The sequence below is a fragment of the Capricornis sumatraensis genome, chromosome 1, assembly GCF_032405125.1.
Source record: "Capricornis sumatraensis isolate serow.1 chromosome 1, serow.2, whole genome shotgun sequence".
In the NCBI taxonomy this organism is placed as follows: Eukaryota; Metazoa; Chordata; class Mammalia; order Artiodactyla; family Bovidae; genus Capricornis; species Capricornis sumatraensis.
The window spans coordinates 223,743,462-223,759,175 of record NC_091069.1 but is presented as its reverse complement, the minus strand read 5'-3'; the positions used below and the strand labels follow the sequence as shown (position 1 = coordinate 223,759,175).

The 15,714-nt window shown below is 34.9% G+C and overlaps 1 protein-coding gene across 2 annotated transcripts in view; it reads left to right on the top strand.

The window, feature by feature from the left end:
- The window catches only part of TSC22D2 (TSC22 domain family member 2), a 45,635-nt gene extending 30,179 nt beyond the window's left edge, over positions 1-15,456 (top strand). For both annotated transcript variants that reach the window (XM_068969896.1, XM_068969890.1), the window contains 2 exons: positions 12,862-12,913; positions 13,865-15,456. In XM_068969896.1, the coding sequence (XP_068825997.1) occupies positions 12,862-12,913; positions 13,865-14,125 (313 nt within the window). In that variant the 3' untranslated portion in view covers positions 14,126-15,456. The remainder of the gene's footprint in view (positions 1-12,861; positions 12,914-13,864) is intronic.
- The last annotated feature ends 258 nt before the right edge of the window (positions 15,457-15,714 follow it).

Genomic DNA, 15,714 nt, shown 5'->3' with positions numbered 1-15,714 from the left:
ATGTAAGTTTAAATCTCAAGTCTCACAATTTTGATTAGCATATATTTTGTGACTGCATTGAATCTTTAACAAAGAGTACAAAGTAATCAAAGAAGTACAAAGAAATCAAGTAGATTTAAAGCATAACTAGCATTATTTTTCTTTGGGAAAGACCATAAAGGCTGTTTCTTAATGTTAATCATAATTTTTGTTTATACCTTACTGCTTCATTTTTAATCCAAGATACAGTGGGATAGTAAACCTTACATACTGTCAAAATCCAAATTGATCCAAACAATAGAAAGAACAAAAAATTTTTAAGTACTACTATTGTAAAAAGTCTCATATAATCTTTAATCAGCAATCCTTTATGGTAGGTACAAACCATGACCCATTTTACAGATGAGGAAACTGGTTTCAGTATGTTAACTTACTAAGAGCACCTCATTAGTGAGTAGGGGAGTTGGGATTTTAAAACGAGCTTGTCTAGTTGTAAAGCCTATGTTCTTAAACCCCTTTATTACTCTTGGAGAATTCAGCCTTTTGCTTAGGCAGCTGCTAAGAAGTCAACTGTCTTACCCCCAGAGTGAAGCAGAGAGCAAAAGACAGTTAAGCCAAATGGTAGTGAAACCTAAACAGTTTTAAATCTTCAGGGCATGCCTTCACAGTACTCTTCTTAGATTTGTTGAAGATGAGCAACTTAATTCTTTGCTCAAACCCAGGCCAACCTATATTTTTAAAACATCCCAAATGCAAAAATTAATTGATTTATTAAAAGTAAAATAGACCAGATATTTTTTTCCCTGATACAGTATTCTCTTCACTTTATTGAAGGGTAATGACCATGCTTGGAGCTGTCCCTTTAGTCTAATTCATAATGAAGCAACTATATTTTTAAAAACCTCATGATACTTTTATTCTTCTGGGTTTATCCCTATTTTGAAACAGTTCCTTGATAACCTCCATTCTTATTTATTATTATTGGACTTTGGGGACAGATTAGGAAGGGATATAATATGGTAAAGAAAGGTTAATTATTAACCTGGGAACAAAAGCTGAGTTTTAGTCAGATAACCCTAATGGTTAACCTGATACAGTTTTACTTTGTCAAATATATTGTCCATAGAATTATGCTTTTTCTATAAAAGCTTTTTTAAATAACATCTCTGCAGACATAAATGAAGAGATTAGCTGTAAGACAGGCAAAAATTATGATCTCTTCACTGATATTTGGCATTTGATATTCAAGGGGATAGTCTCATTTTGACTCATTTGATTAGGCCTCATTGCAGAAATGGGATTGAGAGGATTTGTTCAAGAATAGCTGCTTAGTTTAAAAAATTAATATGTGGAATGCTTGAGAAAGAAGAGACAATTACGAGGATATTCAGTGAAAGAAATAATTAGCTTTCTCAAGAAAGGGTAGTTTCTGCCCAGCCCTTCTTCTGTAGCTTTTTACCTGCTGATCTCCAGTGTCCTGGCCCTATTTGTCTTCACTCTTTAACTAGGCTCATCTCTCACAGTTCGAGCTACCTACCACATTCTGACAACTCTCAAATCTAGACTCCTTGCCAAAGATTACTCTATAGAGTTTTACATACCTGTTTCTAGTAACCTTATTTCTCAACTTGTGTTTCTCCATCGTGATCTATATCTCAGATTCAGCAGTCCCAAATGTAGCTTAAAATGTCTCATTTCCATCTGCAAGTTTCTTTGCCACTCACTCCCCACCCCTCAAAAAATCTTAACAATCTTTCTTATGACACATTAATGATCTCCCCACTCCTGAGTTGTTCCATACTAAAAACTGCAGTCATTCTTGGTGTTTTCTATGTTATAGGTGACTCTCATTTTTATCATCCCTCTGATTTCTCAAAGATTCTCTGTGCTTGAGTTATAAAACTTTCATTTTCCCTTGCTTAATCCCTGTGACCGAGCATTTTGCAGTGTCTAGCTATTCCCTTTACTCCTTTACTTGCTTGGGTAACTTTTTTAAGACTTGTCTTAAATGTTACTATCCTTTCTTCTCACTGAATCTGCACCCCTCTTCCCTTCCCTCCCCTCCCCTACCCACCCAAAGACACACACCACCACATTGAAGTAGTTAGGGTGTTTCAAAAGTCTCTAAAACTAAATAATGAAGGAAAAAAGCCCAATAAGAGTAACTTGCCTCTGGACATAGTAAACCTGAGGTGAGGCTAAGTTGCAATGTGTATTTGCTAATTCCACATGTAGTGGTCTTCTCTGTGAAGAACACTTAACTTCTAACTTCATGTTCTTTCACCCAATATTTGTTGAGCATTGTGTGTGTGCAGAGGAGACAGATTCGATTTTTATTTTATTTTTTTACAAAAGTGACATCTAGAAAGGTAAATGTTACTGAGATTTGGCTATTAGGAAATAAGAGGCAGAAGTTTGTTCAGGATTTATCACCTGTTACCACCAAAGGTATTTGAATTACCTAGGTATACGGATTATTTCATTAATAATAGCAAGAACATATAGCAAGTTTAGTTTCAAATTGAAAATGAGAAATGAGAGTAAGGAATGTTTCCTCAATTATTTGTTTTGTGTTTGGTTAAAATAGTACCATTACCCAAGTTTATTAAATACCAAGAAATGTTGGAAAAGTTTTGCTGTTAAGTGTAGGAGATGATTTAGAGGTGATCCAATACAGCTATTTCGTGTTAAAACTTTACAGGAAAAAAGGCCCCACAGTCAGCATAGCAGGTAATGTATTCAGGACTCAAATTCCAAGTATACAGTTTTTGAGTCTTAAGTTCTGTAGCATTGTTTATTAAATGTCTGCCAGCCTCATGGTAGATTGTTAGCACTTTCGTGTGGTAGGAGATTGATGAAACTGTTAGAACACACCCTATATGCGGAGTGCTGCAAGTGTAGTGTGAAGTATGACTTACTGTGTTACTTCTGGAAGAGTTACAGAAGGCTTTCCAGAAGAGAAAATATTTGAGCTGAAAGCTCTAAAAGAATGGTAGAGTATTTAGAGAGTGAGAAGCAGTATCAACAAAGAGAATAAAAGTAAACCACAGAGCATCTGAAGGAGTTTAGACTTTTCAGTTCGAAAGTTGCAGGCATTTGGAGTTGGGGAGAGGTGAGGTGGGATAATGTAAAGGTTAGCATTAGAGATACATACAGTAAGCTAGTTCTTGATTCTTCCCCCACTTTTCCTGCCACACACACTTTGGCCCATTTGTATGTGATTGCTGAAGAATTCGAAGTTACTTTAAAAATTGTAGATGAATTTAGCTACATAAAAAGTTGTTTTATAATAGGCCCACTGCTAGGTAAAAATTTATTCAATGCTTCTTGGCCTCTGAAATGAAATGCAAATCTTAAGAGCTTTACATTTTTGTTTTTATTGCCCTTGATACTCTTTTTTATTATGTTCTTTCTCCAGTTTTGTTCATTTTCATATACTTACACCATGAAAATTTCCTTAGTTGGTAACAGTGTTATTTCCTCATAGTCAAAGGGAAGGAATGCCATATTGTTAACCATTTAAAGGAGACTTGATCTTATCTACAAAATGGCTGTTAATCGTAGTCCTTTCCTGAAAGTATTTTTCTTAATCTTTATCCTTTTCCTAACACAGCTGGAAAAATTTGAGCTTTTATGTGTTTGTAATGTCTTCATTAATATTAAGAATTTTTATTGAATTTTTCTCTTCTATTGAAGTTTTGTTTTTTTGTAGGAAAGATAGGTCTTAAAGTATCAGAAACCATAGAACTTTTACTAGGTTAACCTATATGGTACTTTAATCACCAAATTTTAATATTTTTAGATGTTGATTAACTATCAGCTTCTGTCCCGGCAGACTAAAGGGAATGGCTTTAGAATATCTAAAATGAATATGTGGAACTATATCCACTATGTTATTTTTCAGTATAACTATGTTAAATAGGTTTTTGTTAGTTATTCTGAACATGAGTTGGGAAAAATGCCTTCCTAATCTCTCTCCTCCTTTTTTTACTCTCAGATACCAGTGTACATCTCAGTCTAGATAATTGTCAGTCGTATACTGTTTTCCCAGTCTCCAGGAAGTAAAGTTAGCCAGGACTATAGTGTCAAATTTTAAATTTAGGCTTAAACACCTCTGTTATGTGTCCTTCACTCCCCTGTAATTTCGCTATCACCAAATTACCAGTTGCTGCTTTGTAAACAGTAAAATGAAATCTCTTTCAAGAGAGTCTCCTTTAAATGTATTGGGAAAAATGCTACCCTCCTACCCCTTTCTCACACCCTTTCTTTTTTCAGTCTGACTCAGGAAGGAAATAACTTTTTCATTGTGTCAAACCTTGCCTAATGCTAGTCTAATAAGAAATAACAGTGCATAAGCTCATTTATCTTATGTAATTTATCTTATGTAGATATGATTTTTCATGTACTTGTTACATTTAAGTATTTAACCTGAAGTAATAGAATGTTAGGGCTTCCATGATGGCTCCCACGTAAAGCGTCTGCTTGCAATGCAGGAGACCCGGGTTCAAATAGAATGGTAACTTTCTTAGTTTACTAGAATGTTTGCACTGTAATGGTAAAATTGCTATGCGGTTTTCCTTTTATATAAGTCTCCTGACTAAATTCTTATATCTTCCATGTTGACTGTTTTAACAGAAAAATATTTTTAGTTTGGCTAGTTTTTAAGTTGTTTCCTTAGAGTAGCTCAAGAAAAATATGTATATAATTATATCAGAATTTTACTATCAAACAATAATTCCTCCAAAATATCATAACGTTGAAGTGTAAAGAAATCTGGAAAAAAGTAAAAAAGATCTTACTAATACTTTATTTGGAATTCATTTTTTAATGCAGCACTGTGTAAGCTTATGTAGCCTGTTGTATCTTAGATACTTATCTGAGAGACTTCTACTATTTAGTTACCAGCATCACTTTAAACAGAAATAACTATACTGTGAGTTATGTTTTTAAGTGATTTTAATTCACCCTAAGCCAAGAAAATAAATTTTACAAATCACAAGTATCATGTATATTAATAGTTTCCTGTGTTAAACATAGTACCTAATCTTTCAGAAAGAAAAAGTTCCAAAAGCAAGTGGAGTTGTTGGTCCTCTTCCCTCCTTTCTTCCTTTCTTGTTTCCTGTCTGCCATTTGGTCATGTCTTAGGTTCACACTGTAATAACTCCTTTATGAATCATTTTCATTTTGAAAAATGTTTTTCAGTATTCTTCAAAGTGCGTGAAAGTAGTCTTCAATCCCTGTTCCCCTTGTGCCTTGCCTTCGAAAACAGATAACTTTCTTTGTGTGTGTTTCCAGTCTGTCTGCATACACAAGCAAATACATAATCTCCCTCTTCACATAAATGATAATATATACACATCATACAGTTTCCATCTCAGTACACAGAACAGCATCTTTGTGGGTTTTTCCCCTTACTAAATGGCTAGTATTAAATGAATGGCTATACCATGATTTATTTAAACCCCTTCCCTATTGCTAGTCAGAAACCTTGCTGTTACGAACAACGTTGTAATGAGTAATTTTGTCAGTACATTTTTCCTATATATGTAAAAATACCTGTTGGATAAATACCTACTTGTAGTATTGCTGACTTGAAGAGTGAGGGTGTGTATGTACATGCAAAATTTATTAGATGTAACCAAATTGCTCCCTATAAGGATTATACCATTATACCATTTTTCATCAGCACAGTAAGAGACGGCCCATTTTCCCACAGCCTCACTAATTTTGCATTAAATTTTAATATGTTTGCCAGCGTGTTTAGGGAAATAATATCACATAGTTTTAGTCTGTATTTTTATTATGAGATAGAGTATTTTTTAATATCTTGTGAATGTTCATGTGTATTCTACCCATTTTTCTATTGGGGTTTCTTGTCTTACAGATTTATAGAAGTACTTCATATATTTTGAGGCATATAGTTAGAAAGGCCTCTCCCACTCCAAAACAGCAAAGAATTCCTTCCTAAATGGACATTTTTAAGGTCACTGATACAGATATGTGGTTGACTTGGACGAAGGGAATCTGAGGTAGGAGAGGGACTTTATATTGATGGTATACCTTTTTGTGTGTACCCGCTGAATTTATTTGACTTGCCTGGTGGCTCAGATGGTAAAGCATCTTCCTACAATGTGGGAGACCCAGGTTCAATCCTTGGGTTGGGAAGATCCCCTGGAAAGGAAATGGCAACCCATTCCAGTACTGTTGCCTGTAGAATCCCATGGATGGAGGAGCCTGGTGGGCTATAGGCCATGGTGTTGCAAAGAGTCGGACATGACTGAGTGACTTCACTTTCACTTTCCTTTCACTGAATTTATTCTTTACTGTGTACTTGTATCTCCTTTAAAAGTTTTATTTGGAATACTTATAGATAAGTTGCCCCCCCAAAAAAGAAGTACAGGGAGGTCTTATGTATCCTTTCACCCAGTTCTTCCCCCAGTGGTAAAATTTTGCATGACTATAATATAACACCTGAAGTCCAGAAACTGACATTGGTATAATCCACAGTGTGTATCCTTTTTTCCTCTTTTTAAATATTCTTTTCTGAAACAAAATTTCAAGATTTTGACTTGAAATTAATTAGATGAATGTAAAATATGCTAACGGTATTGGTGAGCAAGGTTTTTATAGATGCTAAAAACAAATATCAATCTTTGTATATTTAGCTGGGTTTTTAATATTTCCTTGGTAAAAAGCTTTTTTCACAGTAAGATTGAGTACTTGATAACGTTTAGTTTTGTGAATAGCCATTTTACCTGCTTGCTTAGCATGATAATAGCTTTTATGGTCCACAGAAATCACTTATTTTGTGTTACTGAGAATAAAATCTCCATGGGGACTTTTGCCTATGTTTTTTAAACCATGAAATTAAACAGATTGTTTTTACATTGTTAGAGCTTACGGTTAATAATTAGGGTACATACAATTTGAGTTCTTAGCTTAATTTTCTGTTAATTTTGTCTTACAGTTTTATTCTTAACCACAGAGGTTTGCATTTAGCCAGAGACTGTGTGAATTTTTATCTACATAGGCTCTTTTTTGGAAGGAGGATTGTTATTTGCTCTTAATTGTGAGAAAATGTAAATAGTTTTTAAAATTCCTTTTGATGGCTCCCACGGTAAAGCGTCTGCCTGCAGTGCGGGAGACCCGGGTTCGATTCCTGAGTTGGGAAGGTCCCCTGGAGAAGGAAATGGCAATCCACTCCAGCACTCTTGCCTGGAAAATCCCATGGATGGAGGAGCCTGATAAGCTACAGTCCATGGGGTCGCAAAGAGTCGGACACGACTGAGCGACTTCACTTTACAGAAAGGGTAATAGTTTTTCGTTGTTTTTTTTTAACCTTGATAAGCTTGCTGAGCTGTATATTCATTGGATTTCTTCTTTTGCAATCAGCTACTTAACAATTACTTTCTAAAAATAAAAACACACATTTCTTTGAGAGGAGGCAAAGTGTAATCCAGATTAGAATTAAACCATTTATAGCACTAATGATATAGAGCTTATTATGGGCGGTGGGCAAGGGGATGGAGATTGTCAATGATGTATTGGAAACAGTATGTGATTCTTGAGGACTGGCCTCCAAGAAAGACTATAGCTTCTACTTTTAAGTTTAAAAAGAATTGATTTTACCTGGTTTTGGTAAAGGTGCTTGAACCTTAGTGTATGAGATTGCCAATTCAGTCAAATAAGTTCTTATCACACAACATTTTATTTTGTGATTTGTGAATTCCTGTTTTAATTGTATTGTGCTTCAACAGAGAAGATTAGGAGGGTCTTTGAGTAAAACAAGGTAATTTTTAAAATAATATTCTGCATATGGATCTGTATAGTCTTAAGGTACCCTCAACTTTCTAACAAAAGAACATTTTAGTCCTTAGCAGAGAATCAAACTATGCTGGTTGTCTAAAGATCACTGAGCAGCCTTTTTCCTAGAAGCTACCTACCTTGTTTTCAGACCTGAACCTCTTCTAGGAATATGCTAGATAAGATAAATGGCATGTTATGAACGTAGTAGGATCCATGCTTGTGGTTTCACAACTAAGTTTAAGCACTTTTCACAATGCACACAACTCTGTATTTCTTTTAGGTCATTATAGATAGTTGCTTTCTTCCTTTCACAGTCTTAATGTTGTGATAGGAAAAGCATGTGTTTTGACATTAATTAGGTTAGGTGGGCTTTTCTGGTGGTGCAGAGGTTAAAGCGTCTGCCTGCAATGTGGGAGACCTGGGTTTGATCCCTGGGTCGGGAAGATCCCCTGAAGAAGGAAATGGCAACCCACTCCCGTATTCTTGCCTGGAGAATCCCATGGATGGAGGAGCTTGGTGGGTTACAGTCCACGGGTCGCAAAGAGTCAGACACGACTGAGCGACTTCACTTTCACTTTCACTTTCTCAGGTTGTGTCTGAGTAAGTTACTAGGCTTCAGATTCCTCAACTGTAAAGTGAGAGCATTACTCAGGCTTGGAGTAAGAACTCACTAAAGTGTGTGTGCTGCCATGAAGTGAGAAGTCATCTGTGTTCCTTTCCTCTACCTTGTTGCTTTGTTAATAAGCATTTTTGGGACTTCCCTGGCAGACCAGTGTTTTAGACTATGCTCTTCCACTACAGGGGTCGCAGGTTCAGTTCCTAGTTGGGGAGCTAAGATCCCGCGTGCTGCACAGTGTGGCCAAAAAACAATTTTTAAAACGGCATTTCTATTGAGAAGAAAGACAACAGTAGTCAAAGTGTAATAGTGAAGAAATGTGCACTATTTTTATCTTAAACAGTAGTCATGATGTCTCTCTCCACATTAATAAAGAAAAATTTTGATTTCTCATAAGGAATTTTTCTTCAATATGAAATCAAGTTAAGCCTAACTTTGCCTTCACTGGTTTTAATTTTTAGAGAGGAAAGACGGGATGATTTGCAGTCACTGAGCTGAGAGCATGGATGAAAGAGTTAGCCTATTAAGAAGGATGCAAATGTAAGACACTTGTGAAGACGGAGCGAAGTCTCCTATCTGGCCCCTTGTCTTCTCAGTGAGGTTGCAAGTAATCTAATGTGATAAGAGTAAGCAGGCCTGGGGAGAAAAACTGTGGTGGGGAACCAATTGTGGTAAATTAAAAGATGAACAGCATGAAAGTCCATCCAACACTGATACTTAAGTTTTCAGTTTCTCTTAAGTTTTACTTTTCTTACGAATGTGATTGTAATTTATTTAGAGCACTATCAAGCTCCTTTTGGTTCCTTTGGGAGCCACAATTCCAAGAAACGAACATTCATTATATAAAAAAGTAATAGTCATTCTTGTGTTTTTTATATTTCTGTCCATTCCCTCAGTACCCACAATTTTTTATTCATCTAATAAATGCTAATCCACCTATGGCTTTATTCTAAAAGAGTGACCCATAGTAAACAGAAAGTTTCTTTATGAAAATTACCCCCTTTTGTAGCACTGTATAGTTTATCAGAATAGTTACAAAGTGTTAGGAAGCCTTCTCTTAAGGAACTCAAGTTCGGAAACTGGTTATTAATCGCCCAGTTAGTGTAGTGAATGCAATAAGGAAGAAAACAAGGCCTAATACTGTAATGTTAGGTCAAGGAAGCAAATAAAAGAAAATTATTCATTCTGTTGCAGCTAATCATTCTCATTTTAAAAGACTGTAAACCCCAAACCACTATGTTGACTTTGAACACAATAGAAAACACCTTATTACCCTCATTGATCCCATGTTCTGGGATCATCAAATAGAATACCCTCCTATTTGTTTTTATTTAAAACTACCATATTGGTGCTTGCTTGCTTAGTCACTATGTCCAACTCTTTTTGAGCCACCAGGCTCCTCTGTCCACAAGATTTCCCAGGCAAGAATACTGCAGTGAGTTGCCATTTTCATGTCCAGGGGATTGAACCCAAGTCTCCTGTATTGCAGGCAGATTCTTTACCACTGAGCCTCTTGGGAAGCCCATTTTGTATCTTTATTTTTAAAGCAGTAGTTCTCAAACTTTAGTTTCTTGCATATCAGCTGGAGGAGTTATTAAAATAGATTTTTTTAATCCCACCTCAAAAGTAGGTCTGAGTGGACTGGAATATTTGCATTTCTAACAAGTTCCCAGATTATGCTGATGATGCTTCTGGTTCAGGGACCACACGGAGAACTACTGATTTATTTAAACTCAAAAAAATATAATGGCTTCCTAATATGAACCAGTAATTGTTTCTAATATATTCAGTAACTGTTGTCATATTGACTCTTTCTGTACACACCTGAGCTCCTATGTGCCAAGCACTGTTCTCTTCACAGAGGTGAAGATGATAATGAACCTCACTCAAAGAGCTCAGTCTGATAGAGTTAACAGCGGTAGTATTATTTAAAGTCACTTAATCCTCACAGGAGTTTTGTGAATTGGGGTTTATAATCCTTGCTCTTTGCTCAGTCACCTCCGACTCTGCAACCCTGTGCACAGTAGCCGGCCAGGCTCCTCTGTCCATGGGATTTCCCAGGCAAGAATCCTGAAGATACCATCCTTATTTTAGATTAAAAAAAAAAAAAAGCTGAGATCTAGGAAGGTTAAATAATTTCCTAGAATTCACAGTGAGTATATAGAGGGGCCAGAATTTCATGGTTATGCACTGTAAAAAGTTTGTGATTATTTTAGTGAAACCACAAAAGGGATGGAATATTGGTTCACCTTAGGAAACTAGAAGGCATTCCAGAAGAGATGGCAGTGAACATCTTAAGAAACAAGTAGAAGAAAGCCAGGTGAATTGGAACTATGCGAAGATATATACGTCAGGACTGGGGTTAAAATAACTTGAGGTTATTTTATCAACAAAGAGTAGGATGCTAATTATTGTTCCTTAGCTGAGGAAATGGTTTGAAAACTGATTAGGTTTTATTTTAATTGTCAGAAAAGAAATCTTTTAAGAGTTTGAGATTTATTTAGATTTTTTGTTTGTTTGCTCATTAGTATGTAAAACTGGTATTAAAGTTAGCATTTACAATAGTCTATTTTAAACTGACATATTAAAAGAATTGATTGTACTTAAGTCATGAAATGATTTCAGTTATCCCTTGATACAGAATAAAAAAGTATAATCTGGGATTCTCAGGCAAATTCTAATCTAAATGCCTGCTGCTAAGTCGCTTCAGTCGTGTCGGACTCTGTGCGACCCCATAGACGGCAGCCCACCAGGCTCCCCCGTCCCTGGGATTCTCCAGGCAAGAGCACTGGAGTGGGTTGCCATTTCCTTCTCCAATGCATGAAAGTGAAAAGTTAAAGTGAAGTCACTGAGTCGTGTCCAACTATTACCATCTTTTCTGCCAAATTATGGCCAGTATTGGTGACTTTATCCATATGGTGTCTGAACTGAACTTTACATTAAAGTTTATATAGTTCTGTAGTTTATAGTTACATGAAGCCATATTTAGTCTCTACAAGCATTTAAAGTCTAACATATATAAGTATTAATGATCTATATATCCTTTCCAGTTATTAGGTATACAGAAGCTCCTTTTCATCTTAGCAATAGCAGGAAGTGAAGTAGTATCCTATTATTAATATTGTAAATGCTCAGATAAACAAGCTTAGTGTTTTCCATGCATTGACTCAGAGTTTAGAGGATTGAAAAGTTCAAAGGCCACTGAGGCATAGATACCAACCCCTTCATTTTACAGATGAGGAAACTGAGGCCCAAGGAAGCTAAATAGATGATTTACTGATGTAGGGTAGTGAGTAACAAAACCAGGATTGTAACCATGTCTACTTAGATTACAATATAAAACGTACCACTACATCAGATAGGATATTTCTGAGCCTCAATCTGATACAACATTGAGGGTCCCCATCATCTAAAGTAAAATAGTCTTCAGATATATTAGCACCTAAATTTATCACTAAATATTAAATGAAGAATGTGTAGTAAAGTTTTTTTTAAAATCTTTTTTTTTTAAATTTTAAAATCTTTAATTCTTACATGCGTTCCCAAACATGAACCCCCCTCCCACCCGTGTAGTAAAGTTTTATATAAAAATAAAGACCTTTTCCTGTATTGAAACAATAGATTAATATATCACATTTAGAAATATCTAATAACTGTTCTTTAAAATTTACAAAAACACCAAGAAAAGGATATAGGTCCTTGCTTTATACATAGGAAAATATAAACTGCCAAAGAGGATAATTATTCAGCCTTCTGTGTCATTATCATATACATCTAAAATGATACTTGAACTTGAGATATACTTACCAGCTAAACTGTTTCCAGTTGTTTCTAGGAAAATTTGGTCTAAACCACATAGTTGGTGATTTTTGCCAGGTAGCAAGCTACAGTCAAAGCATGCAGGTCTGCCAGACAGTTGAGTTCCTTGTTAACCAACCCTCCAAATACTGTTTGCCCAAAAGCCCTCTGAATCATTTTTACAAGCCAGTTTTTAAAATTTAAAAATGAGATATTAAAAATATAAAAATATATAGGAGTAATCATCTGAATTTACTGCAATAAGTAACCACTGAAATTGTTGCATGAAAGTTAATTAGAACATACAGTTAGTAAATGAAGACATGTGGAGCAGATACTGCTCATTTGAAATATATCTTAAGGTCATTGAATTGAGAACTCCTGGATAGAACTGGGAGTTAATTTTTAAAGTAGCATTTATATCTCATAGGCAAGTTGGAAATGTTGAAACTACAAAGGATTTTTAGAAATCACCTATTTGCTGAGATCCTCATTTTCAAAGCGAGAGCTTTGAGTATGAAATTCTGAAAATAGACTAATAGTCTATTTTAAATTACTGTTTTGGTTTTAAGTAAAACACAAATGTTTTTATTTACTTTAAGAGTTGGAAGGGAGCTTACTTTTTTTAGAATAATTTAATGAAATATTCTAATTTTTTCCAGTGCATCTGGGGGAGGTGGTGTAGCCATTGACAACAAAATAGAACAAGCAATGGTAAGTAAAAATTTATAGTCTTCTCATTTCATACATTCTTGGGTTTTATCAGTCCTAAAAAACAAGTATCTAGTTTCTTTAAACCAAGATGACCAAAGTATATTTTTCAATAATAAGATTTAGTTGAAAATGCTAAAACATTGAGAATTTTTAGTCTAGAAATACCACTGGAGTAAATACTTTTCCTACTTGAACATCTTACATTTCATGTTACGCTATTGATAAGGACCATTTGGGGGGATATATATAATCATCGTGCATTTGATCCCCTAAATATCTCAGCATCAAGAATAACTTAGAGACCTGGACTTTTCTGGTGGTCCAGTGGACAGAGAGTGTATTACTCAGCTTTAATAAATAGACTTGTTTCTGTTGACTGTGGTTCTGATTTCTGCTGTTACTTTCAGTTTTTCTTAAAGATTTATATTCAACATTATAAAAAGTATTTTGATTCAAGTTATTAAAACTATAAATAGGTTATCAATAAAGGCCATTAGTCTGCTTTTTTTTTAATCCTAAGATTTTGAAGTTGGAAATTGCAGGTCACTTTATTTTTTAAAGCATTACTATAACTAGTTTAATAGCAGTTTAGTTTCCTTTGTTCTCTTCATGTGACATCTAAGTATATGATTTTAAACTTTTTTTTAATTCTAAGCTTTATTAATTGAAAATTTAAGGAGCTGGTATTTTTTTTTTTTTCATCACTCCAGACTTTGAAAAGAAAATTTTGGACTTGCTGCCCCAGTTGGGAACTAGATTTTTTTCCACCCCATCTTCCTCAGGGTTGGTCAGGAAACAGTAGAAACATAAAAAGCAAGAGCAGGAAAATTAGCATAAAATCATCTTGTGTTTCTAAGGCACAACACAATCGTCTTGTGTTTATAAGGAGAACCAGATAGCAACTCCTTCCCCTTTCACCCTTTTTGACATTCCTGATTTTGTTTTTCACAGGATCTGGTGAAAAGCCATTTGATGTATGCAGTAAGAGAAGAAGTGGAAGTTCTAAAGGAACAAATAAAAGAATTAGTTGAAAGAAACTCTTTACTTGAACGAGAAAATGCACTGTTAAAATCTCTTTCAAACAATGATCAATTATCCCAACTCCCAGCCCAACAGGCCAATCCTGGTAGCACTTCTCAACAGCAAGCAGTGATAGCACAGCCTCCGCAGCCAACGCAACCTCCACAGCAGCCGAATGTCTCCTCAGCATAAAGCTTTCTTGCCTCATTAAGAAAAAAACTGAAAGCAATCTATCCTTGTGTGCCACTGGTGTTCTTTCCACTTTATACGAAAGCAAGTAGCCATGCTTCAGTTGTGTGTTTGGCCCTTTCAGTATTAGACAATCATTCTACAAGAGCTTTTCCTCTCTGAGATGTCATGCAGCGCTGTTGGTGTCCAGTTTCTGTCATCAGTACACAAGGAGAGTAATAGATGAGGTGTATTAAAGTGAGCAGAGTTTGCATTTTACCTGGTGCACACGAGTAGGGTCTTTTAAGAGCTTTGGTGGCTCTCCCATGTTTCCTATTACCCATGGATTTACCCTGAGCCTTTCTATCATATTATAAATAACAGTTCATCTAAAGAGCCACTTTTCTTTCAATATCAGTAACATTTGCCTACATAAGTTTTCATTTATTTGTGTTTTATTTATTACAGGGCTGCTATTTTCATAATGTACATGAACAATGTCACAGAACTTTTTTAATTTTTTTGAATAATTATAAGTATCAGTAAAGGAATTGAAAGACAGGATTGCATTTAATAGATAAAACGTTTAGGCAATAATTGAACAAAAGAATCCTGGCATATTTCTAACACTAATGGCAATTTACCTTCGGTATTTATTTTCAGTAGTAAAGACCCAGCTTGAATGTAAATTTTGTATAGTGTAAGTATAAAGAACATAGTGCAACTGTACAGGTAGTCACCAGTTATTGTGATATAATAAATAATTGGGCTATTTTGATGAAGAAAACTGTTCATTTGTTTCTACTTTCTAATAGAAATTGCCACGATTCCTCTGCTTTTTGACATTTCGTATGACTTTTTTCGGGTGGGAATAAAAAGCTGTGAAATTGTTCAACCTACTTTGTAACCAAAGAAGCAAAGCTGTGTAATGGAGTTTTGTTTGTTTTCTTTTTTTTTTATAATGCACATTCTTTATGTATTTTTATTTAGTGTTTTCTCGGTCACAATTTTCTTTGCTGTCTAGCATGATCTGCATGACCTATAATCTTTGAACCACTTTCGTACCTCATGTTTTTATCCAGCACTCTTATTGTAATATGTACTAGTCTGTGAACAATGTCAAATAAAAAAGAACGAACAGGTAGTGTGGTGGAGCTGAGCTAGTGTATTATACACTAGTTGTAAAAATAAAAATGAAGTGAGCCATCTTTTGTTCATTTAAAATGGTGTTTTGAATTTCGTATGCAGAAAACGTTTTGTTACATTGCAGATTTTAATGTATTTAATAAATGCAACATGCAGATTAAGTGCAGTGTATACTGAGTATTTAAATTAAAATGTACATTTCATAAATACAGTTTCAAGAGAAAGCATCATTTTGTGTATACTAACACATTAAGTGTATGTCAGAAATTGATGTATAAATATATATTTTAACACATTTTCTGAAATTAAACTGCAGTTTTGTTGAAATATTTGGCTCTATATGTGTTCAAAATTTAATTTGATTAGATTTGTATTTTCACAGTTCCAGATATTCCTTCAATGAAAACCTGTTACTAATGACTTAAGGATGGTTCTTAAATCTTCAAGGTAAAATAACTTAAAGAATG